This window comes from Dromiciops gliroides, chromosome 4, assembly GCF_019393635.1.
Source record: "Dromiciops gliroides isolate mDroGli1 chromosome 4, mDroGli1.pri, whole genome shotgun sequence".
Lineage (NCBI taxonomy): Eukaryota > Metazoa > Chordata > Mammalia > Microbiotheria > Microbiotheriidae > Dromiciops > Dromiciops gliroides.
Genome location: NC_057864.1, coordinates 71,086,913 through 71,111,361, shown reverse-complemented (window position 1 = coordinate 71,111,361; position 24,449 = coordinate 71,086,913). Strand labels below are relative to the sequence as shown.

General features: G+C 42.3%; 1 protein-coding gene across 3 annotated transcripts in view; it reads right to left on the bottom strand.

Annotated features, from left to right (window-relative positions):
- Positions 1–1,114: 1,114 nt before the first annotated feature.
- The window catches only part of TEX35 (testis expressed 35), a 39,955-nt gene continuing 16,620 nt past the window's right edge, over positions 1,115–24,449 (bottom strand). For 2 of the 3 annotated variants that reach the window (XM_043964362.1, XM_043964364.1), the window contains 8 exons: positions 15,567–15,653; positions 14,380–14,448; positions 13,755–13,811; positions 12,297–12,356; positions 6,883–6,947; positions 6,478–6,541; positions 5,871–5,914; positions 1,115–1,282 (listed from right to left, as the gene is read on the bottom strand). In XM_043964362.1, coding sequence (XP_043820297.1) covers positions 1,267–1,282; positions 5,871–5,914; positions 6,478–6,541; positions 6,883–6,947; positions 12,297–12,356; positions 13,755–13,811; positions 14,380–14,448; positions 15,567–15,653 — 462 coding nt within the window. In that variant the 3' untranslated portion in view covers positions 1,115–1,266. The remainder of the gene's footprint in view (positions 1,283–5,870; positions 5,915–6,477; positions 6,542–6,882; positions 6,948–12,296; positions 12,357–13,754; positions 13,812–14,379; positions 14,449–15,566; positions 15,654–24,449) is intronic. The other variant, XM_043964363.1, reaches the window with a different exon arrangement.

Sequence of the window (24,449 nt, the reverse complement as noted above, 5' to 3'; positions counted from 1 at the left end):
ACACATTGTGTCCTAACCTCTCACCCAATCTTCCTTCTTGCATCTCCAACTGCTTTTCAGACATTTCAGCCTGAATGTCCGGTAGATATCTTAAACACGTGTCTAAAACACAAGTCATTCTCTTTCCCCCTAAACTCTCATCTCTTACCTTCCCTATTACTGAAGAGGGCAACACCACCCACCCATTCCCTCATGTTTGCAACCTCGGTGTCATTGTCGACTCCTCACTAACTTTCACCCCTCCATATTCAATCTGTTGCTAAGGCCTGTCGATTTCAGCTTTGCAGCATCTCTTGAACATACCCCCTTCTCTCCTCTGACACTGGCACCACTAGGTTGCAGCCCCTCAACACCTCATACTTGAACTACTGCCTGCTTCACATCTCTCCCCACTTCAGCTCATCCTCCATTCAGACACCAAAGTGATTTTCCTAAAGTGTGGGTCTGACCATGTCGCCTCACTTATTCAATAAACTCCATTGACTCCCTAATACCTCCAGGATCAAATATAAAACCCTCATTTGGTCTTCAAAGTCCTTCCTAACCTAGTCTTCTCCTACCTTTCCAGTCTCCTGATGCCTCACTCTGCTCCATCCTCTGTGATTCAGTTAACACTGGCTTTCTGCCTGTACCACAAACAAGACACCCCGTCTCTCAGCTCTGGGCATTTTCTCTGACCATTCCCCATGCTTCTAATGCTCTGTGTCCTCATCTCTGCCTGCTGACTTCCCCAGCTTTCTTTAAGCCCCAACTAAAATCCCACCCTTTACAGGAAGCCTTTCCCAATTCTAGTGTCTTTTCTTTCTATTTATTATTTCCTATTTATCCTGTATATAGCTTGTTTGTACATGTTATCCCCCCTCCCCCATTAGATTTTAAGCTCCTTGAAGTCAGGGACTGTCGTTTGCCTCTTTTTGTATCCCCAGTGCTGAGAACAATGTGTGCCTCCTAGCAGCATTCCCCTTTTCTCCTTCCCATCTGTTGATTCTTGTTTGCTGTGCGCTTAACATCAGATGACTAAGCTTTTTAGAATTGTTTGTGAAGGAAGCATGAAACAGGTTAAAGAACTCTTCCATCAACAGGGTGCATGATCTAGGGACATTTATTTTGACTGCTCAGAGGCCCCTCTTATCATTGTCCTGTTTTGAGCTTTGCTGTGGACAGGTGGCATTACTGAACTTCTGTATTTCCAGTTTCAATGAGCTGTCATTGTAAAATTCATTTTCACCTGAAGTTTTTGTTGTTGCTGTTGTTGGAATACATTCTTTAGTTCATGGGAACTCTAAAAAGCAAAAGATTAGGTCAATTCCTCTCATATCCCAATTCCTGGCTGCTCTTTCCCTATCACTCCCATAATAATGACAATGATTGGTATTTATATAGTATTTTCAGGTTTGCACATGTTTTATGGACATCATTTGAACCTCACATCAATGCTCTTTGGTAAGGATCACACAAAGCAAGAAATGGAGGGCTGAGCATGGAGTCAGTCAAATAGGGAGCAATAGTCCCAGAAGTGTCTCCTTCCCAGAGCAGCTGTGAGGCTCAAATGAGGTAGTCTATGTAAATCAATTTGCAAAGCGATTGCTAACCCATCAACTGTAAATATAACCTTTTTCTTGACTTGAAGATACACAAATCACTCTGAGCATTCTAATTGCTGTATTTATGTCAAAGATCTAGAATCATCTAGATCACCTATTCAGACAGTAACTCTAATTTAGTAGATAAGTCACAGGAAGTTGCCTGAAGCACCAACAAATTAAATGAGTTATAAGAAACAAGATTTGAATCCAGCACTTCCTAACTCTGAACACATGGTTTGATCTATTTCACCAAGTTGCCAATTACTTTACTTATTATCTCTGTTATAGATTTATAGTGTTTGAGGGGGAAAAAGTATAATTGTCTTCTCTCTCTTCTCAGTGATGGACTCTTTAAAGACCAGAAGGGTGGGGCTGAGAGGGCTTCCTAGGCATATTAAGATGTGGCCAAGCAGACTCTATCAATATCAACTGCCCCTGAAGTACCACCTGAGGTGGTGTCGCAGTGGATGGAACACTGGGCTTCAAGTCAAGAACACAAATTCAAATCTAGCTCAGACACAGACATAGCTGTGTGACCTTGGACAAGTTATTAAATCTCTGTTGGTCTCAGTTTCCTCAACTATAAAATGGGGATAATGATACCTAACTTCTAGGGTTATTCTGAGGATCAAATAAGATTATATTTGTATGACACTTAGCATAGTGCCTGGTACATAATAGGCACTATGTAAATGCTAGCTATGATTATGCTGAATACTAGTTGGCTTTTCCCACTCCAGTCTGGTCCATGTTTACTTTTGACCTACTAACAGATCCTAACTTTCTTCCTCAGACTTTGACTCAAAACTCTGCTGGGCTTGGATCTCTTCCTCTTCTCCGATTTCCCTGTTTTTAAGTACAGCTTGGCTATTAATAACAAAGCTAAGAGGGTACCTAGCAGACTTTCCCCCTTCTATCTGTCAGCTGCCTTCTGCCATCCCCATCTCCATCTCCACCATCATCAGCACCATGTCAACCACTGTCACTATCAAATTTACTACCCCCACTACTCCCACCACCACCACCACCACCACCAACACACTACCATCTCTACCACCACCACCATACTACCATCACCACCAGCACTACCATCTCCACCACCATCACTACCCCCACCACCACTACCACAATCACCACCACCATCACACACGCCCTTTCCATGAAACCATTCTCATGGTTCCCAGATTAGATTTATGGCCTTATTCTGGGTTTTGAAATTTCTTAGGGGACTATAAACTCCTCGAGGGCAGGAGCCATGTCTTTTCTATACTATGAACTCCCTACTCCTAAGCATTTGGTATATGGTTGTTAGGCACTTATTTATTAAATATCTAGATTATTGGTTGACTGACTTATTGGCTGTCTTTCCCTTTCTGATTGACTGACAGGTTTATTGGCTGATTTGCTGGATGCTGACTGGCTGCCTGACTAATTGAAGAGAAGTAGAAAGCTAGGAAAGGGAGAAGAAACAATGGCATCAGCCCCTGTAATAAGACATGGCATATGTGCATGTGGAGGGAACTATAATCCTTCCTCCCCAAAAACCAAAGACAAAGATCATACCTATCTTGTGGTAAATGAAGACTTTAATCTCCAAGAGAAAAAATAGTAGGGGCTATGAGGGTAGTAAACCCTCTATGTGCAGCTCAAGAAGTGGGGAGAGGATGAAATGAAGGTGCTGATAGGTTCTGTGACTTCATATTGTAGGGGAAGAAAGAGGAAGAGAAAGAAGAAAGGAAAGGAAAAGAGGGCAGGGGAAGAGGGAAGAGACAAGAGGAAAGAAAGGAAGAGGGAGGAAAGGGGAGAGGAGATGGGAGGGAAGATAGAAGTGGAAAAAGAAAGGAGAAAAGAGAGAAGAATAAAGGAAAGGAGAGGAAAGGAAAGGAAAAGGAGAGGGAAGGAGAGGTAAAAAGGAGAGAGGGGAGGGAAGGAGAAGAGAAGATAAGAGAGGAGAGGAGGGGGAGAAGAGAAGACAGGAGGGGAGGGGAAGAGAAAAGGGGAGTAGGCAGGGGAGCAGAAGAGAGGAAAGGACATGTAGGGGAAGTCATGGGGAGAGATGTATTCATTCCCCAACCCTTCATTCTCTTCCAGGATATCAAGATGGAATTTTAGGATATCCTGTGTCTCTCTAATGTTACACAATTAGGCATTGGAAATGTCACCTTAGGTGGCACAGTCTGGTGCATCCTATCACTGGTAACAGTTTCTCTTATCCAATCTGATTTTCTCTTTCCCCTTTGAGTTTTCCACATTCTACTTACCCCACCTAGAAGAGAGGAACTCTCTGTGATAAAGGAGTCTGGATGTCCATGGATATGGTACCAGATTTATAAACAGGTCCATGCAAACAGGGTGGTGGCTTAAGGATATAGTTGCTTTGAGGTCACAGGGAGTCCCTGCCAGATGCCAATTTCTCATTTTCCCATCTCCCTATGACCCCAAGAAATCTCATCTAAATCTTGGGGAGGCTGCTGGAGCTCCTGCCACTAGAACCCCAAAGGGAATTCTCTCCCAATCCCTCTTTTTAGGGAGCAGAGAAGTAGCATAGACAACAAGATTACCTCCCTGCCCCAGCCACATACTTCCCCATCAATAAGTACTTATGAATCTTTAGTAAGGTAGACTTAGTAAGGAAGTTTGTACAAAGCTCTAATGATTTGAAAAAGAGGACTTATTCCCTTTCCCCAGGAAATATTATCCCTACCCAGGACATATTACCTACCTTTGCCTTCTTCTCTTTACCCTCCCTCCTTTGCCTCCCTTTTCCTCTCAAAAATCGTGATTTGGAGACTTAGAGATCTCTTTAATTTGGTCCAACCCCCAGGATCATTGTAAATTAAAAACCAAGGCTAAAAGAACCAGGACCCCACCTCCCACCTTGGCATTAGTAGTGGGGGAGACAAGAAAAAGGGAGGAGAGGAAGAGATGGTGAGAGAATAGTTAGGCACCTAATACTGAGGCACAAAACCTATTAGTCCTAGTATATTTCCTATTTCCCTCTCCCCACATACCCCCCAAAAAAATAGAGGGAAAAGGGTTTGATTAAAAAAACACGCCTGGAAAGTTCTCTGTGCTTCACTTACTCTTCCAACCTCTGGCCAAATAATCAACACACTTAGACCCAATCATGCTCATCATCATGGTCTCATGGAAGAGAAAGAATTGAAGGATGGACAACCGGAGCAAAGTCATGAGGAGAGCCAGTGGTCCGCATTCCCAGGCCTATGTGCTTCTCTCAAGAGGAGACCATAACAATGCAACCCACTTAGAGCCCTTGATACTTTCCAGAGCACTTTCTTTATCACCACCCTGAGATAGGATAGTACGAGGATTATCCTTCCCATTTTATAGATGAGAAAGCTGAGGCACGGAGAGATGACATGACTCTCCTAAGGTCACAGTTAGGATCAAAGCCAGAACAACAGAGGGTCTTTTTTTTTTTTTTGGATTAGATGTGCTTTCATTGGCATAGGGAATTCCCACTATCAATGCAAATTGATTCTTTCTGAAAAACTTCCTAGGCTTAGAGTTACCTAGGACACTTCATGGTTAAGTGACTTTCCTAGGGTCCCAATGACACTATGTGCCAGAGGTAAGACTTGAATCCAGCTCTTCCTGATTCTTTATCCACTATGCCACATTTCAGAAGATTAACAGAAAGAAAAGCACTCTAGTTCTTCCAAGTTAAACCAAGACCTAGACCAGTGGTACGGGGCACGTGGGTGACATGGCCCAAGGTGGTTGAGAAAGCCACTGGTTTCAAAAGTGGTTTTACAAAGCCCCTAGAGTTGTATGTATGTACTCCTCCATTCCCTCCCCCTTTGCTATTCCCCTGCTACTACTTTGTAGTAGTGAGCAGGTAGGGTAGTGTTGTTGGCAGAATCCACGAGCTTCCTCCACTTCCCTCCCACATCTGTTCACAGCGGTTCTCCTCTACGTCCTGCCCAAGCAGGCATCTCTTAAAAGTTTTTTACATCTTTGAAAGCTCTAGCAGGTAGCTGGCACAGTGGACACAGTGTTAGACTTGGAGTCAGGAAGACCTGGGTAACAACTATGCCTCTGCCACTTACTAGTTGGGTGAGCAACTTTTCTCAGCCTCAGTTCTCTTACCTGTAAAATGGGGATAATAATAGCACTTAGTTCACTTAGTTGTTGTGAGGATGAGACAAGATAATATATGTCAATCACTTTGTGCACCTTACAATTCTCTCTACATACTACCTATTCTTTTTGACAAGTTTGATGATGAATAAGACACTGAGCTTTAGTATAGTGCTTGCTTACCTGATATTATTGCAGTTTCTCTGGGAACATGACAAACATTTCTCCTGAATGGGATGGAAATAACATAATAAGGATATTTTCCCCCATGTCCAAGATAGAGCCCCCAACAGAGGGGACTGTAGATTAAAAGAGGATGGGTGGGGGCAGCTAGGTGGTGCAGTGGATAGAGCACTGGCCCTGGAGTCAGGAGTACCTGAGTTCAAATCCGGCCTCAGACACTTAACACTTACTAGCTGTGTGACCCTGGGCGAGTCACTTAACCCCAATTGCCTCACTGAAAAAAAAAAGAGGATGGGCCAACTCACTGGGACCACCTTTGTGGTCTTGGAGCAATTAAGTCTCAGAAATGACTCTGAAGTAACCATGGCTTACTTAGTAATTCCCCCCAGATCTAGAAAGGAGGAAAAGCACAAAGGGATTGATGGGGCATAAAGAATAGAAGAAGGGAGTGAAGGAGGTGTGGACATAGTAGTAAGGACATTGGGAGAATGAGAAGAAAGCAAAGAAAGGCAAGAGAGTGGCCATTGGAGGGAGCCAAGGCTATCTAGAAAGGGAGCTGGGGATGGCACCAGGACGAAATACATACAGGGAAGTAACCTTCACTCACATAATAGGTCCTCAGATAAGTATCAGATGAGGCTTTCCCCTTTCTGTGTTGGTGGTTTTTCTTCCTGGGGGGATGAAGAATGATCAGAGTCCTGGCTCTTTCTTTGACCTTGGCCTTTGGGTCTATGCCAGTATCTTCTGTCAGACCCATTGGCTTGTGCTCTTTGGTATGACTATCATGTTCTGTGTGTCCCCCAGTGGAGTCAGATGCCTGAAATATCTACTAGGTATACAGAGGCAAGGGCTAAAGATGGGTTGAAGCATGATAATTTCTTATCATGGTCCTAGGGTAGCACAGAAGAATAGGGGATCTGGAAGACCAGGGAGCTATAGCATCCCTTATCTTACCCTACCAGGTAAACAAAGTAAGATGAAAATATTTTGATGGGGGGAGAGTTACACTTACAGTTTTTTGTTTGTCTGTAGCTTTATTAAGACTTCCATCCTCTCATCCATATCCTTCTGCATGTCCTTTGGAAAACATGTTACAGAGTTAATTAAAAACCTTCATTTGACAGAGGTCTTTGGAGATTCATTTTCCCATCCTCACATGATACTCAGTGCTGACCCCAGGTAGGATCTTCTTCATGAAGACTCGAGTATTTTGCTCTCTCTCTCTCTCTCTCTCTCTCTCTCTCTCTCTCATTCTCTCTCTCTCTCTCATTCTCTCTCTCATTTTCTCTCTCTCTCTCTCTCACTCTCTCACTCTCTTTCTCTCTAAAGAATCTTTACTGAATTTCTGTGAGGTCAATAGGAGGAGGAATATCTAACTTCTATTCTCATTGCCCCATCAGACTGATAAGAAAAGAGAGGCACAAGTGCAGAGGAGCGATTTCAATTTAACAAACATCAGTGTTAGGCACTGATGAGATATGGTCCCTGACCCAAGTATAGAAGGTTGTGACAATCACCAGGACCAGCAATGACCAAAAGATGAATCTCCTGATTTCCATGTGCATTAGACTGCAAAGTCTCAGGAGTAGTGGGTAATGAGATAAGGAACCTGCCCTTGCCTGGTCCTGTGCTTGTAGGATAGGAAATGTTTATTCCACAGCTGCTCCCCCTTTGCTCTCTTGGTGTTTTCAACCATTTTTATAGGTTTTGTTTTCTTTCTTCCTTTTTCAAAGTAGTATTTTATTCCCCTCCCCAAATTTCATATATTCTTTTTTTTTTTTTGCAGGCAATGGGGGTTAAGTGACTTGCCCAGGGTCACACAGCTAGTAAGTGTCAAGTGTCTGAGGCCGGATTTGAACTCAGGTACTTCTGAATCCAGGGCCAGTGCTTTAACCACTGCGCCATCTAGCTGCCCCCCCCAATTTCATATAAAACCAATTTTGAATATTCATTTTTTAAAATTTTGAGTTCCAAATTCTCTCCTCTCCCTCTCCGGCCCCCTCCTGAGACAAAAGCAATTTGATATGGATTGTTCATGTGCAATCATGTAAAACATACTTCCATATTAGTCATTTTGTGTGTGGGGTGAACTCGAACCAAAAAATAAAGTGAAAAATTGTATACTTTGGTCTGCATTCAGACTCCATCAGTTCTTTCTTTAAAGGTGGATTACATTTTTCATCATGAATCCTTTGGGATTGTTTTAGATTATTGTATTGCTGATAATTCCTAAGTCATTCACAGTTGTTCCTCATCCAATATTGCTATTACTTTGTACAATGTTCTCTTGGTTCTGCTCATTTCACTCTGTCTCAGTTCATGTAAGTCTTTCCATATTTTTCTGAAACCATCCTGTTCATCATTTCTTATAGCATAATAATATTCCATCGCAATCATATACCACATTTAGCTTCATTTTCACCTCCATTTGGATAACTTTTAAACCGGCCTCTTTAGCCTTGACTGAAACAGCTATCAACTGAGGACCTCTCTGTAGGTGTCTTGTCATTGCCTCAAGCTCATCATGTCAATAACTGAATTCTTTATCTTTCCCTCCCAACTAACTCCACTTGCCAATCATCTCTGTCAATGGTACCAGCATTCTAAGCTTCAAGTGAAAAAACTCTATCTATCTGTCCATCATCCACCCATCCCTCTATCCATCTATCACTGTATGAATATCAACTCTTATAACTCACATAACCACCCCTCTACATCACGCCCTCATCACTTCTCATTTGTATGATTGCAATAGTTTCTCCTAATTGATCATGCCTACCATTCTCTCCAATCCATTTTCTATGTAACTGCCAAATTAATATTCTTAAAACATATGCCTGACTATATAAAAATCTTACTCAGTATTCTTCAAGGACTCCCTATTTCCTCAAAAATGAAATATGACCTCATGGAATTGAAAGTTCTCTATGATGGTTCCAACTTACTTTGTATGCAGTCTCTGTTCTATTCAAACTGCTCTCCTCCTTTTCCTTAAAATTAATATTGTACCTCTAGTCTCAGTGCTACTGCATGGGTTTGTTAGCCATAAGCAGAATCCCTCTTAGAATCTTTGCTCATTTCAAATCTTGATTAGGTGCCATCAAAGCTTTTCCTGACCTTTCATCTTATGTTATAATATGTCATGTATTATACTGTATTGTATTACATTATGTTTATATTGTGTTATATATTATATTAGTATATATACTCATATAAATATTCATAAACATAATATAAATTTACATGTACAGATACAGATACATGTTATATTCTCTTTAATTTTTTTTTTTTTTGGTGAGGCAATTGGGGTTAAGTGACTTGCCCAGGGTCACACAGCTAGTAAGTGTGAAGTGTCTGAGTCCAGATTTGAACTCAGGTACTCCTGAATCCAGGGCCGGTGCTTTATCCACTGTGCCATCTAGCTGCCCCTATATTCTCTTAAAATAATGTAAGTTCCTTGGGAAGGGATTGTTTTCTTTTTAAAATTTATTTTCCCAGGACCTACCATAGTTGGAAGGTCTTTCCAGGCTCCCTGGTTTACAAAATCTCTCCATTGAGGAAGACAGGCAATTCTTTTGTGACATATATAGTCTTAGAGCATTTCCTGAGATCCTGAGAAATGAAGTGATGTGCTTTGGGTCTCACAATCAACCAGTAGGTGTCAATGGAGAACATGAAGCTAAGTCTTTCTGATCCTTCAGGACACGTTATTCCCTCTATCCACTACTTCCCGGGGTGCCTCTTGCTTTGTACAGAACAGGTGATTGAAAAATCATTATTTGACAAAAAAGAAAAAAAAAGCTTCTGGGAAACCTGGAAATCAGTCTGATGGCAACTACAGATTAACATGTCATACTTTATGAGGTAGCCGTATGGTGCAGTAGATAGAACACTGGACCTAGAGTCAGGAAGACCTGAGTTCAAATTGAGCCTCAGACACTTATTAGCTTGGGGAAGGTAGGGGAGAAGGTAGATTTTTGTTAATTGAAAAATAAATAAATTTAGAAATTATTGAATCAAATTGTTGTTTCCTAGGAACATCTGAGACTCAGGATGAAATGTGCTGATTGAATGAATACTGGGAGCCCCTGAGCCCTCTAAATAGTTTCATCTGTAACCTGACTTAGCTTACCAGTGGAGCCTATTTAACATAGTTTGTCTTCTTAAGGGATGTATGAGATTGTAACTCTGTGCCTAGAGTCAGGAATACCTGAGTTCAAATATGGCCTCAGACACTTACTAGCTGTGTGTACCTGGGCAAGTCACTTAAATCTGTTTGCCTCAGTTTCCTTGTCTGCAAAATGAGCTGGAGAAGGAAATGACAAAGCACTCCAGTATCTTTGCTAAGAAAATCCTCAAACGGGGTCACAAAGAATTGGACATGGCTTAACAACAACAACAACACTGACAATGACAACTATGGTTTCATTGTGGTGCTGTCCCATGTATATTCCCCCCCAGGGGTAATTATTGAAATGTATGTATTGACCCCCATTTTCCTCCATTTGGCTTGTCTTCAGTGTAGTGTTGATTGGTCTGTTGGGAGGGGCCATCAGCAAGTTTTCTGCATGAACTTGGATCCCATTTCCAACCTGTCAGTAGTTTACCTGTCCTTAAATCCCACCCTCCTTACCTCTAATCTTATATCCCTAAGATGAAGTAATGGATGAGGAGTTGAGTTGCAATGACAATCCCCTCTCAGAGACATGGACCTGTCAGGATTATCTTTCTTTTTCTGAAATATTGTCTTTAAAAATAGCCTGGTTTGGGGCAGCTAGATGGCGCAGTGGATAAAGCACCAGCCCTGGATTCAGGAGGACCTGAGTTCAAATCCGGCCTCAGACACTTGCTAGCTGTGTGACCTTGGGCAAGTCACTTAACCCTCATTGCCCTGCTTAAAAAAAAAAAAAACAACAACAGAAAAATAGCCTGGTTTAAATTTGGGGGGCTGGTCCCTAGTGACCAGTCCATCAAAGCATGTCTGCTTCGATGGTTTCTCTTAATTAACTCCTTTTAATTTTCAAAAACCAAAACAACAACAACAACAACAAAAATACCACAAAATCATCTTCTCTTGGACATTCTAGAATAGGCCTTGTCCTCAGGGGAGCTCTGAAGGAACTTCTAGCAGATCTGCTTCTCTGGTTCCAAGTCACTTACAGAGTTTCCTAAATAATTCTGCTAAATCCTGCTAGTGACAAGACTTTGCATAATTCAGTGTTTCGGAGACCCTTTGATTCATCCCACTTCCTTCATTGCCTACATCTAATCTGTCACCAAGGCTTGTGGTTTTGTCCTTCAGAATGTCTCTTGCATTCCCTTTCCCTCCATTCTCACTTCACCCAACCCCAATGTTTAGGCTTTCAGCACCTCATACTGCATGAACCACCTGAAGGATCTCTTTCTCTAGTCTCTTTCCTCTCTCACTCAATCAGCATATCACTGGGATACTCATTTTCTTAAATGAAGGTGCCACTTTCACTATTATCTAGTCTCTTGATCAAAAACAGTGTGTGGTTTCATATTGCCTACCACAAACCACATCCAAACTCCTCCACCCAGCTTTCAAGGACATTCATTATCTAATTTAGCCTCATTTTCTACCACTCTCTTTGACCTGATCCCTTCCATACAATTAGCCTGTCTTCTTACTGGCTCCTGGATGCTTGTTCCTGCCTGTCTCTACATGTGTAAATCCTACTTTTGTTACCAAGGCTCAGTTTAAATCTTTCGGCCTTACTCCAGCTTGTAATTAGCTCTCTCTTCTCTGATTTTTCCCTATTTCACTTTGAATCAGGGTCACAAGTCTTAGGGTTTAAGGGTCTCTCATCATTTCACGGGGATACTCAACTTGCATTGTCTTTCAGCTAGATTCCTAGAGAGTAGGTTTTTGGGTTTTTTTGATTGTTTTGGGTTTTTTGTATTCTCCACATTGTTAAAAATGTAATTAGGCCCATAGAAGGAACTCTAAATATTTGCTAACGATCAGACAATCTGGGTTCAAGTCCTGTCTTTGTGCCTTACTATCTGTGTGCCTTTGGGCCAGTTTGGGGCTTCATTTTCTTCATCTGCAAAATAAAAAGTTGGACTAGATGACCTCCAAGGTAACTTCCAGTTCTAAACCCCTCTACCTATGTTGCTTAATAATCATCATAATGAATAATAACAACAAGAAGAAGCATTTATGTAGCACCTACTGTGTGCCAGGTATTTTACTAAGCACTTTACAAATATTATTGCATTTGATCCTCTCAACATCCCTGGGAGAAAGGTACTTTTATTGTTTCCATTTTAACATTGAAGAAACTGAAGCAAACAGAGGTCAAATAAAATTCCCTGGGTTACACAGCTAGTAAGTGACTGAGGCTGGATTTGAACCCAGGTCTTCCTGACTCCAGGCCCAGCATGATTCTGTGACTGGCTTACCTTCATAATGTCTACGAGCTCCTGGAGTTTATCAAAATCCTTGTCCATTATATCTTTTATCTAATGTGCAGGAAAGAAAAGATAGAATTATATAAGAGAGCGGGATGCTGCTGCAAGAATGATGTTCAGGTCTCCTTTGAGGTTCTAGGGAAGAGCGCAGGAAGCTCTTTCTGCATGGAGTGTAGTCTTAAGATGAGCTAGGAACACTGGACTTGATGACCAAATTTTTCCTAAGGATTCTGGGAACTGACTTGAGAGGGTGCTTGGCTGGGCTCATTTATATTGGGACAGGAGATCCTGAGACCCTTCTTCTTTAAATCTAAACCATGAACCATGGCCTCAGCCTTTTACAGTGATGTATGGGAAACTACCCAGAAGCAAAGAGTAAGCTTAGACCCCAGATGTCAGAGCAACAAGTCCCCAAGGAGGGCAGATCTGAGTCCTTTCCCCACCCTCATGTCTTCAGCATGGAATAGTGGATGTACTGATGGACTTGTAGTCAGAAAGACCTGGGTTTGAATCCTGTCTCTGACCCTTATAAGCTGTATGACCCATAGCATGACAGTGAACCTCTCTCTCCATGCCTTAGTTTCCTCATCTGTAAAATGAAGGGCTGCATTTAATGACTTCTGAGGTCCCCGTCAACTTTAGATCTATGATCCTCTGATTTTTTTCAGGCTCTGAACAAATTATCCCTGTTCTATCAGATAGGTATCAATATCTTCTCCCATAGACAGACCAGGGGGTCATTCATCACCCCCATTTTGGAAGTGAATCACTAAATGATTAGATTCATTCATCAATCAGCTGTTACATATTCATAAAACTCCTACAGTTTAGGCAAAGTACCTCTGAATGCCCAGGAGGGTATTCACTTAGGAGGTTCCATAGGAAGATGAATGTCAGATGGGTAGTAATAGTAATGATGATAACTTGATGATATAGCACATATTTATATAGCACCCTAATGTAGGCAAAGCACTTTATACACATTATCTCACTTGATCATCATGACAACCCTGTGAGGTAGGTGCCATGAGGAAACTGAGTCACAGAACAGTTAATTGACTTGCCCAGGGTCACATAGCTCTTAAGTGTCCTGTGGTGGAAGGGAAAGAGCAAGGAATTTGAAGTCAGATATCCCATGTTCAGATCTTAGTTCTGCTGCCTACATAGTGTGACCTGAGGTAAATTATTTCTCTGGACTTTTAAAGTCCTTCCCTACTCTAAATCTATGATCCTATGAGTCTGATTGCTCCTCCTGATCTTATTCTATAACTGTATTCTGGGTAACAAATCTAGAGCCTATTCTCTGAATTTTTGTACATATGAGTTTCTTCACTCACTCCCATATAATCAGGTTGCTTTTATTTTTACCTTTTGGGCGTCCTAGCTACCCATTCCCCCCTCTATCTCTGCCCACCCCCCACCTGTCCACAAGTCTCTGTAAAACATTACCTGCTGTATTTCTTCCATTTTTCCTTTGAGCTCTTCCCTTACCTCCTTTAGTTCACTCTATGGAAATACAAGGGAGAAGAGAAGAAGTGGAGAGAAATCTGGGCTGGGGGAATAGAGCCAGAGGGGAGGAAGAAGAAAATTTAAGAGGAAAAAGGGAGAGAAGAGGACCAGAGGAATTGGAGGAATTATTTTTTTTTGCAGGGCAATGAGGGTTAAGTGACTGACCCAGGGTCACACAGCTAGTAAGTACCAAGTTTCTGAGGCCATATTTGAACTCAGGTCCTCCTGAATTCAGGGCTAGTGCTTTATCCACTGTGCCAACTAGCTGCCCCTGTCCTTCTTCATCTTTGTGCAAGCCTTTGACATCAAGAACAACCCCCTACTACTGTCCTCTCCTCCTTGGGTTTTCATGACAAGGGAGAAGAGGGCCCATGAAGGTGAATTAGCTAAGGACCTTTAGGGAAAACAAAGTTCCCTAATTCAGATTAGAATTGGAGACGAATATGACTTGACGACTATGAATACCAGTCTGAGCTCAATTTAGAGACTTCCTACTCTCAGCTCTTCTGAAAGAATCTCTCATCCTCTTCTTCCTCCCCACCAAATTCTGGGCCCAGATACTTGCTTTTAGATCCTGTGTTCCTCCTTTTTTTGCCAGCATCATTTCCTGTTTCAATCCCTTGCATTCACAAGTCTGTAGGTTAAAAACAAAGATACACTGGAAATGGCGACTGGGACTTTGGGGAGACTGGCTGCCAATGGCTCAAGGGTCTAATTGTTCTCTTATATACTCTTCTCTCAGAGAGAAGCTGGCTGGTGCCCTAGGCTGGTCAGAAAACGGTTTTCTGGAGCTTGGACAGAACTTCAAAGCTCAAAATAAAAAGAGGGGATACCTTTCCTTATTTCCTTCCAAGGAAATGGGAATTGAGGTGTAGATTCAAAACCAGGGAACTGTGAGTCTCTAGATTAATTTCCAGAGATACTTCAGATGGTTGGGATGGAGAAGAAAGGACAAAGATTAGGACAATATCTGCAATTTGCCTGAAGGGCCGACTGTTTTGGGAGCTCAAAGCTTGTAACTTTTCAGCACTGAAAAGGTTATGTTGTTTGGCAAAGAAAGTATAGAGAACATGAGGGTCTAATAAAGATGGTATAGAGGGTCCAGTAACCCTTTGGTCATGAACATGGGCAAATGAGGAGGATAGATTGAAGTACATAGCCATGAAGTTACAGAGAGTTCTTAAAAATAATTTTCTATTATTTGGCACTGACAATGGAACATCAACATTGTGAGGTGATGAGTTCCCTGTATCTGGAAGTGTTCCAGAAGAGTATGGATGATCACCTGCCAAGGGACCCTGAGGGCTGCTGTTGAGAAGATTCCTGCATTGGAAGGGGTTCAGATGAGACCACCTCTAAGACCCTCTTCAATCCCATGATTTGACTCTTTTAAGCTCTAAGTCTTTTTTTTCTTTTTGCAGGGCAATGAGGGTTAAGTGACTTGTCCAGGGTCACACAGCTAGTAAGTAAGCCCTAATTCTTACCCTGGCCACAAGGACTGCTGAGTTCTTATTCTGTGCTGAAGAGCCTACTCCTGCTTTGGCAGCAATGAACTCCTGATTGCCCTGTGCCCTGTGTGCTGATGGAATGGGTAGCAGGGGCATACTTGGGCAAAGGGAGACCTCTAAAATGGGTCCCCAAGTCCCAGGCCTCCCCTTTATCTCCCTCCCTTTCCACCACCTCTCCTTCTTCCATTGACAGTCAACAGAGCTGCCTCTGAAGGCCTGAAAGAACAAAGAAGGAGCTTCTTACTTGGATTGAATGTGTCTCCATTCCTATTCTAGGCGGCCTGTGGTTTTTGATTTGTAGAGGGAGATAGCTGGCATTTGTTCTGTCGGCCTTCAGGTGGGAAGAAGCAGAGAAAGGATTGGTCAGGTTCTGCAAGGCAAGGAACCCCTTTTCCCATGCCTCAGGATGCCAGGAAACTGCTTGCTCGGCTGCATTTTGCCTTCACAACCTATTACCTCCCACATCAGTATCCCCAGGCCTTGCTCTCTATTCATATTATAATGTTGTGACTTCACTCTCCTTGTGAGCAAACCCCAAGCTGGGTCCAATAGAGATGACTATTTTTTGCTCAGGGTCAGGGCGACTTAAGTTATGAAACACACTTTCCTAGAAAAGGCATTCCAGGGAAATATATGTGAGCGAATGAGAACAGACACAGACTTCTCAGATCCTTTTCTGCCCACCCGAGGTTAATGACCCCAGCCATCACCCACTTCGGTCTGAGAAGCAGGGTCTCTTCACACTCAGGAATATGAGAAAGATTAGAGCACAGCACTCATAGTCTCTCTTTGAGCCCTGTGCCACTCACATCCTGTGATCTGTGTGTGGGGGGGGCAGTGGGAGGGGGGGAGATTTAGTGCTGTTGCCTCTTGCCTTCATCACTGGGTTTGGTCTCTTCATTTCTGCCTTCTTGGCTGACATGATGGAAGAGTCCAGAGTGTTTGTTAACTCCCCAACTTCTCACTACTTCCCCCCTCCCCCCACCCCGTGTTTATGCCACGGGCCTTTATGCAGACTACTAGGAGGCTGGACAGCCCCTGTGTGAAAAGTAACGAGGTCATAATGACCAAGATTCATCTACCACTAGGTCTTGCCCACCTGTTACTGACTTTGCCTGGTCCCAGTGCCTCTCAGGATCTGGCCTTAGACTAAAGGCACTGCAATGTTTCCCTCGTCATAATAAAGCCATCTTACAAATAAATGCTCCAATAGATTGTAAGCTCCTTGAGGGTAGGAACCATTTTTCATTTTCTTCTGCATATCTCAGTGCCTGGCATATAGGATAGTGTAGAACAGGGATTGAATTAGGGATTTCTTTTGTTTGTTTGTTTGGTTTTTGCAGGGCAATGAGGGTTAAGTTGCCCAGGGTCACACAGCTAGTAAGTGTCAAGTGTTCGAGGTGGGATTTGAACTCAGGTCCTCCTGAATCCAGGGCCAGTGCTTTATCCACTGCGCCACCTACCTGCCCCCAAGATGCTTCTTTATAAATGCTCATTGAATTGAACTGAACCCATATCCCCTCTCCAACTCCAAATCAAGGGTTTTTTCCTTTCTTACCACTTTGCCTTCCTCATTTGATCCTTGAAATAATCCTCCAAGGTACATAGTGCAATTATCATTCTCATCCTATAAATGGAGATACTGAGGCTCAGAGGAGTAAGTGATTTGTCCAAGGTCACCTGGATTCTTTGACTCCAGTTTCACTCTTCTTTCTATAGCATCAGTCTGTATTCATCTTTCTTCAAATCTCCCTTTCTGTCTGTCTGCCTCTTTCTTTGTTTCTCCCTCTCTGTTTGCCTCCCTCTCTCTGTCATCTATCTCTGTGTCTCCCTTCCTATTATCTGACTCTTTGTAAATGTTGTTCCTGCTTCATATGTTGAAGTGAGTAACCTTTGAAATCTAGTCAACAACTATAGCTTTTGGACAATAGTCCATCTCTTTTTTCTTCTGTTGAAACCATGTGTAACCAACTCTACCCCTTCCCTTTACCCTATCCTTTTGTAGAACTTGTTAACATGTTAAAATGCTAACTTGAAACAATAGACATCACAGACCACATGACTTTAAGCAGATAACATGTGGCAGTCCTATTTCCTACTCCTGAAGAGGGGGGCAGGTTCTCAGGAAAAGTCTCCAGGAGACCTAGATGTTGAACCCCCTCCCCCCAACCCCGTCTTTCTCACCTTACTCTGAGTCTATAGATTCATGTGGATGAAGCCAGCACCAGTAGTGAGGAAAGGCCTTTGTCAACAGTCCAGTATCATAGAAATGCCAGCAGTATGTGATGGGACTGGTTCCTCCATAGCCCATTCAAGGCATCTTCGTGGAATCCCAGCCTCCCTCCACATTTCATCATACCAGGAAGAGAATGGTGGCTGTTAAGGACAATCAGCGCCTTGACCTTAAGGCAGACCTCCTGGGTCTGCTGGCTTATAGATGGGGCAGCCCTTTCTTCTCAGCCATCCTAAGGGGTTCTTTCAGAACTTGGCTAGTCATTGTTATGAAAATGGCCGACACTTGTATATCATGTATTTATCACCATGAAGCACCAGATCCAGAATCAGAAGAGCTGGGCTTGAACCAAGCCCCTACCGCTAAGCTGTGTGACTAAGCAAGTCACTGAACCACTACTGGCCTTGGATTCTTCAATTGGGCAACAAGGTTAAATCAAGAGTGTGCTGGAGCCAGTTCTCACTGGCTGAGAGAGATGATTGTTAAACTTTCAGTGTGAGTATTTACTCCTCAGAAATGTACAAAACATTTCATGGTTTATTGTTTTGTTAATAGTCTAGACTTTAAAAAGTCAGCAGCTAAGTGGATAGAGTACTGGGCCTGGAGTCAGGAAGACCTGAGTTCAAATCCAGCCACAGACAATAGCTGTGTGATCCTGGGCATGCCACTTTACCCTGTTTGCCTCAGTTTCCTCTTCTGTATAATGAGCTGGAAAAGGAAATGGCAAACCACTGCAGTATCTTTGCCAAGAAAACTCCAAAAACAAAAACAAGAACCAATGGGGTCACAAAACATTGGACCCAACTAAGAATAACTGAACAACAAAGACTTAAAAAAGTGTTAATAATGCACATTAAACTTAAAATTGTGTATACTTCACCCAAGCTGTTTGTTAAGTATTTACCTGCATATGCCTAGTTAATTAATCTGCCCTACCTGCTTAAGAGGGTTCTTGGGGAAATCTTAATAGGAGGATGAAGTGGCTTGTTTGGGCTAAGGGAGACAGGGAGGGCTTCCTACTAATGTGTTCTTTTGACATTGCCACATTTTAATTAAATTATTTTGCTTTCACCACCTTAAGAAGTCAATTCATGAACAACGCAGAGGATACAAGAAACAGGAGTTTTTCAGTAGGGTGGAGGCAAATAAGCCAATGATAATATCTGGAGCCTAGGAAGTAATGGGGACTCTGACCCACAATCAAGCTCCCCCCCCACCCCCGTCCCCATGCCCATTCCAGTGCATTTGTTGTGGGTATCCCTAGTATATCTCTACCTCTTGGAACAAAACTGGACTCATGAATTATTCACTAGAATCTAGACCAAAGCAATATTTCATTCCATTTCTGTCCTTGGGGACAGTGTGTCCCCTTGTCCAGAGCCTCTGTGGATAATATCCTATCTCTTAGGACATTAGGGAATATTAATAAAAGTGTTTTCAATAAAAATAATAAGGCTATAAACGACTTCCTAACATTTCAGAGCATTTCACTTCTGTTGTAGTCATTTCTTCTCTCTGACAGGCAGAGAAAGGGGACAATTATGGCCATTACTTTTTCATAGTTAAGAAAACTGAGACCAAGAAGGGTCAAGTGTTTTGTTCAGATTCAGCCAATTGAATGTGCAACAGAGCTTAGTACCACGAGCTCTAGGCTAAGAATCAGGAGAAGTGGGTTCTAGTTTTCAAATTTATTACTAACTAATCAAGATTTGGACCCCAATCTACTGACTTCCAGTCCTTTTGTCTATTGCATTGTGGGCCTTTCTGTGTCCCTGCTTCCTCCCCCACTATGCCTGCCAACTCACATTGCTGTGCTTTTCTTCCCTCATCCTCACCTTTCACTCCCCTTTTGCTTTATTCTCTTTCTCTTCCCCTATTAGACCTCCTCTTCTCAGAGCTAGGTGAGACTGAAAGGACTGGTCAGTTCTAGGATTCTTGGGCTGGTAGTTAAATAACCAAGAGCGACAAAGTTGGTGTCATATCTAGGAAAGGTTTTTGGTCTTTGGTCTGTACACTCAAGTGGTTCTGGCTGGAGAGAGTGAGAGAGACAGAGACAGAGACAGACAGACAGACAGACACACACACACACAGATATAGAGACACTGAGACAGAGAAACGGAGACACAGAGAGAGAGAGACAAAGGGAGAGAGAAACAGAGAAACAGTGAGAGAGACAAACAGCGAGTGAGATACAGAGACAGAGACAGAGATTAGAGATAGAAATAAAGAGAAAGGATATGTGTCCTATTGTTGGCCTAATAGAGGTCCTTCCTCCTCAACTTCCAGGTCATCTATCAAACATGTTTATCAAAGACTAACATCAGTCATGTAACTAACAAGATGTTCTAAACCAGGTGTTCTTAATTTATCATTATTATTATTATTATTATTGTATAATGGAACCAACCCTTTAGCAGTCTGGTGGAGGCTCTAGACCCCTTTTAAGAATAGTATTTTGAGACAAAAAAGGAAAATAATAAATGTTGGAGAAGCTGTGGGAAAATTGGAACACTCATGCATTGTTGGTGAAGCTGTGAACTGATCCAACCATTCTGGAGAGCAATTTGGAATTATGCCCAAAGGGTGATGAAGCTGTCCATACCCTTTGACCCAGCAATACCACTTTTGGGTCTTTTCCCCAAAGAAATCATGGAAAGGGGAAAGGGACCCACATGTACAAAAATATTTATAGCTGCTCTTTATGTGGTGGCAAGGAATTGGAAGTTGAGGGGATGCCCATCAATTGGGGAATGGCTGGACAAGTTGTGGTATATGAATACAATGGAATACTATTGTGCTGTAAGAAACGATGAGCAGGAGGAGTTCAGAGAAACCTGGAGGGTCTTGCATGGGCTGATGATGAGTGAGATGAGCAGAACCAGAAGAACATTGTACGCAGTATTATCAACATTGAGTGTTGATCTACTGTGATGGACTATATTCTTCTCACCAATGCAATGGTACAGAAGAGTTCCAGGAAACTCATGATAGAAGAGGATCTCCAAATCCAAGAAAAAAAAAAAAGAACTGTGGAGTAGATGCTGAATGAACCATACTATTTCTTTTGTTTTTGGTGCTGTTGTTTTTTCTATTTTGAGGTTTTTCATCATTGCTCTGATTCTTCTCTTATAACATGACTAATGCAGAAATAGGATTAATGTTATTATGTGTATATATATATATAACCTATATCAGATTACCTGCTGTCTAGGGGAGGGGGGAGGGAGAAAAATCTGAAATTGGAAAGCCTGTATAAACAAAAGTTCAGAACTATCTTTACATGCAATGGGGGAAAAAATAAAATACTTTATTAATAAAAAAGAATAGTATTTTGAAATGAATAAAATAAAAATACGTAGGATTATGAAGGAAACCAATTATACAGAAATAAATTTATCTATATATCTCTATTATATATAGTATGTAATACTACTCTCTTTTATGTATATAAAATTTACTGCCCTATGTTCAGAACTTGGGCTAGAATCAAGCAATCAAAAAGGCGCAAACTAGATGGCAACATTTCCTAGCCATCTCTATTAAATCAATTAACCATAGGTATGATCAAAGTAGAAACAAGTCCTTCATCATATGGGGAGAACTGGAGACTTGAATCATTGAATTAAGATGAGACCTCCTAGCACTGCCTTTGCCTTTGGTTGAGGAGCATCAGTCATGCCCTGAGGGGCTCAAATAAAACAGCAAGCCAGTTGAGATCCTAGAATAGCAGGCCAGTCTGGCCAGCTCAGACCATCATCTTGGGGGAGAAGAGTCGTGTCCTGCCTATGGCCTTTGTCAGGTTGGAAGGGTTGGACCTCCCATCACCATCACTCATGGTACACCCAGATTAGCACCGGCTAAAGGCAGACTGCAAAACTCTCCCAGCAGAGAAAAGCTTCTTGAGGTCTCTACAAAGACACTTTCTATCAGAGCCCAAGCAGAGAGTGACACAGACCAAAGGGTAACTTTATGAGGACCCCACAAAGGAAGAAAAGAATTCCAGATACCAGAAGCTCTAGAGGAGTTACCCCTTTGTCACATGTGATCCCGAAGCTTGAGCCCACTCCTTTTCTGCAAAGTCCCAGACTTTAGGGGAGGGATGTTTTTGTATAAACTCTTTTACATGTTCTTTCAATAAATTTTTCATTGTTGTTCTTGTTGATTAGTTATTTAGTTATTATTTAGTCTTGTCTGACTCTTTGAAACTCCATTTGGGGTGGGTTTTTTTTTTTTTGGCAAGGATACTGGAGTGGCTTGTCATTTCCTTCTCCAACTCATTTTCCACATGAGGAAACTGAGGCAAACAGGGCTAAGTGACTTTCTGGGGGTCACACAGCTAGTAAGTGTCTGAGGCCAGATTTGAACTCTCTCACTTATCTTTTCTACCTCCTGTCTTCCTTGGCCTCATTTAAGTCTCAGCCCAAGTCCTATCTTACTGCCTTCTTTTTAAGATTCTCTCCAATTTATCCCCCCCCCCACACACACAGATAATCTTGTTTGTAGCCGCCCATAAAATATTCATTTCTAAAAGGTGATTATCTCTACTTGGTGAACTGATATTCAGGGAGGAGCATCCTAGATAGGGACTCATGAGTGATGGTACCAGAAACCACGTCTAACCCTGAGGGGAGAAATAGCCATTGTCCAAGGACTCAACCTGCTAGTCCAGTAGGGGGCAAAGTAGCCCCTATAGTAGTATAGTGGATACAGTACTAAAATAGGAGTCAGGGAGCCCTGAGATTGAATCCTCCCTCAGATACTTTGAGCACTAGCTATGTGACCATAGGCAAATAGCATGCGTTTAAGTGTTTATTATTGGGACAGCTAGGTGGCACCAGCCCTGGATTCAGGAGGACCTGAATTCAAATCTGACCTCAGACACTTGATGGTTACTAGCTGTGTGACCCTGGGCAAGTCACTTAACCATCACTGCCCTGCCCCCGCAAAAGTCTATTATGTACAAGGCACTTGTGTAAAACTAAAAACTAACAAAAATGTCAGCTAGGTGGCACAGTGAATAGAGCACTGAGCTTGGAATTAGGAATAATTGTGTTCATGAGTTCAAATCTGGCCTCAGACACTTACTAGCTGTGTGACCCTGGACAAATCACTTAACCCTGTTTGCCTCAGTTTCCTCACCTGAAAAATGAGCTGGAGAAGGAAACAACAAACTACTCCAGTGTCTTTGCCAAGAAAACCCCAAAATGGGTTCATGAAGAATCAGATGCACCTGGAATGACTGAACAGCAACAACTTGTGCAAAAACAAAGTAGTGCCTACCCTCATGGAGCTTACATTCTAAAGGGATAAACAACATAAGAAATGGGCAATATCATATGAAGAAGAAGAGGGCTTGAGGTGGGGGAGGAGGAATGTTGCAAATCATGATAAGGTGTCAATACTAGCTCAGTAGCAATGCCATGGGTCTCAATGGAGATGGTGCAAATTATGGGAAAATATAAATTATGATCATGGAAATTGAACCTGGTCTAGAGGATTCCTGTGACATTTCCTTCTCTTCTGAGGCTGGGGAATATGTAGGGATATGTTCATTTTAAGATCAGTATGCTCTCTCCCTATAAGCTTCAGAGAGATGCTGTAGGGAGTTCCCTATAAGTGACTTTGTTTCTCACAGTTTAAGCAAATGGGATGTTTACTTCCAGCCAGGCCAGGAGGCAGGTGCTTGTTCCCCAAACTTCCCTCATTCAAATTTGTGGATACTTCCTTTAGCTGGACCAGCAAACACCAGTATTCTCACTAGGAGAAGGGAGGGCTTCCTAAATCAGAGTGTGTTCTGCTTTATGGAGTGCCCATTTGCAGAAGTGTTGAATAAACCTTAACCAAGTTCTGGGCTTTCCAAGATAGAATCACTGAGGTCAGGTTGAAGTTCAGTGGAGGAAATCCACTTTTCCACCTATTAGTAGGGAGTTAGTGGGAATAGCAGTGACCTGCTTCCCTCAGGAGCTCTGCCTGGTAACCTAGCAACAGGGGACATCCTTTCAGGCTCAGTCCTTTGTCCTCCACGACTCTTCCCTGACCATACTATCCCAGAAGATGTTCTCCTCCCTTTTCTGCATTTCCGTGGTACCCATTTTTGGTTCCATTTGGTTGGAACATTAAGCATTTACTGCTTGTTTGAAGCTCTGGTATGATTATCTTGAATTGTTATTTAGCTTTCATATTTTAGGGACAGGAAAAGGATCATTTTCTTATCTCTTATCTTTCCAAGTAACTCATTAGTGGCTAGGTAGTGCAGTACATAGAGCATTGGACTTAAGAGTCAGGAAGACATGAGTTTAAATCTTGCCTCAGACACTATGAGTGACTCTGACCCTTAACCTGTTTCAGTCTCAGCTTCCTTTTTGGTAAAGTGAGAAAGATAACAATAATAGCACCTACCTCATAGGATTGTGTTGAGGATCAAATGAGATTATATATGAGGTCCCCAAAGTCTTAATTGCAGATCAGCAACTTGCCTGTAACTCACAGGCTTTAAGAGGCGCCTCGGGACAATAAGAGGTTCAGCCACTTACTCATGGGCACACACAAAGTGAGTATCAGAGGCAGGATTTAAACCCAGGTATTCCTGACTCCAAAGTTGGACTTCTCTCTCCCCTAGATCATGCTGCCAATAATCAACTGAGATAATGGATATGAAAATATTTGGACGAGTTTCAAATACTATAATAATGTATAACAGGAGGACTCTAGTCTCCTCCAGGACTAGGATGTCCTGGCATGGCTTCATTTGCCTACTTTGTGTGCCAAGATTCATAGTCATGGATAGAGACTGGCATGGATGGTGGACAGACGGAGGTGACTTCAGAATCTTGGCAGGGAGAAATAGTGACAACCACCACCACAGGTTTGCAAAGTGATATACAGGTGTCTTAG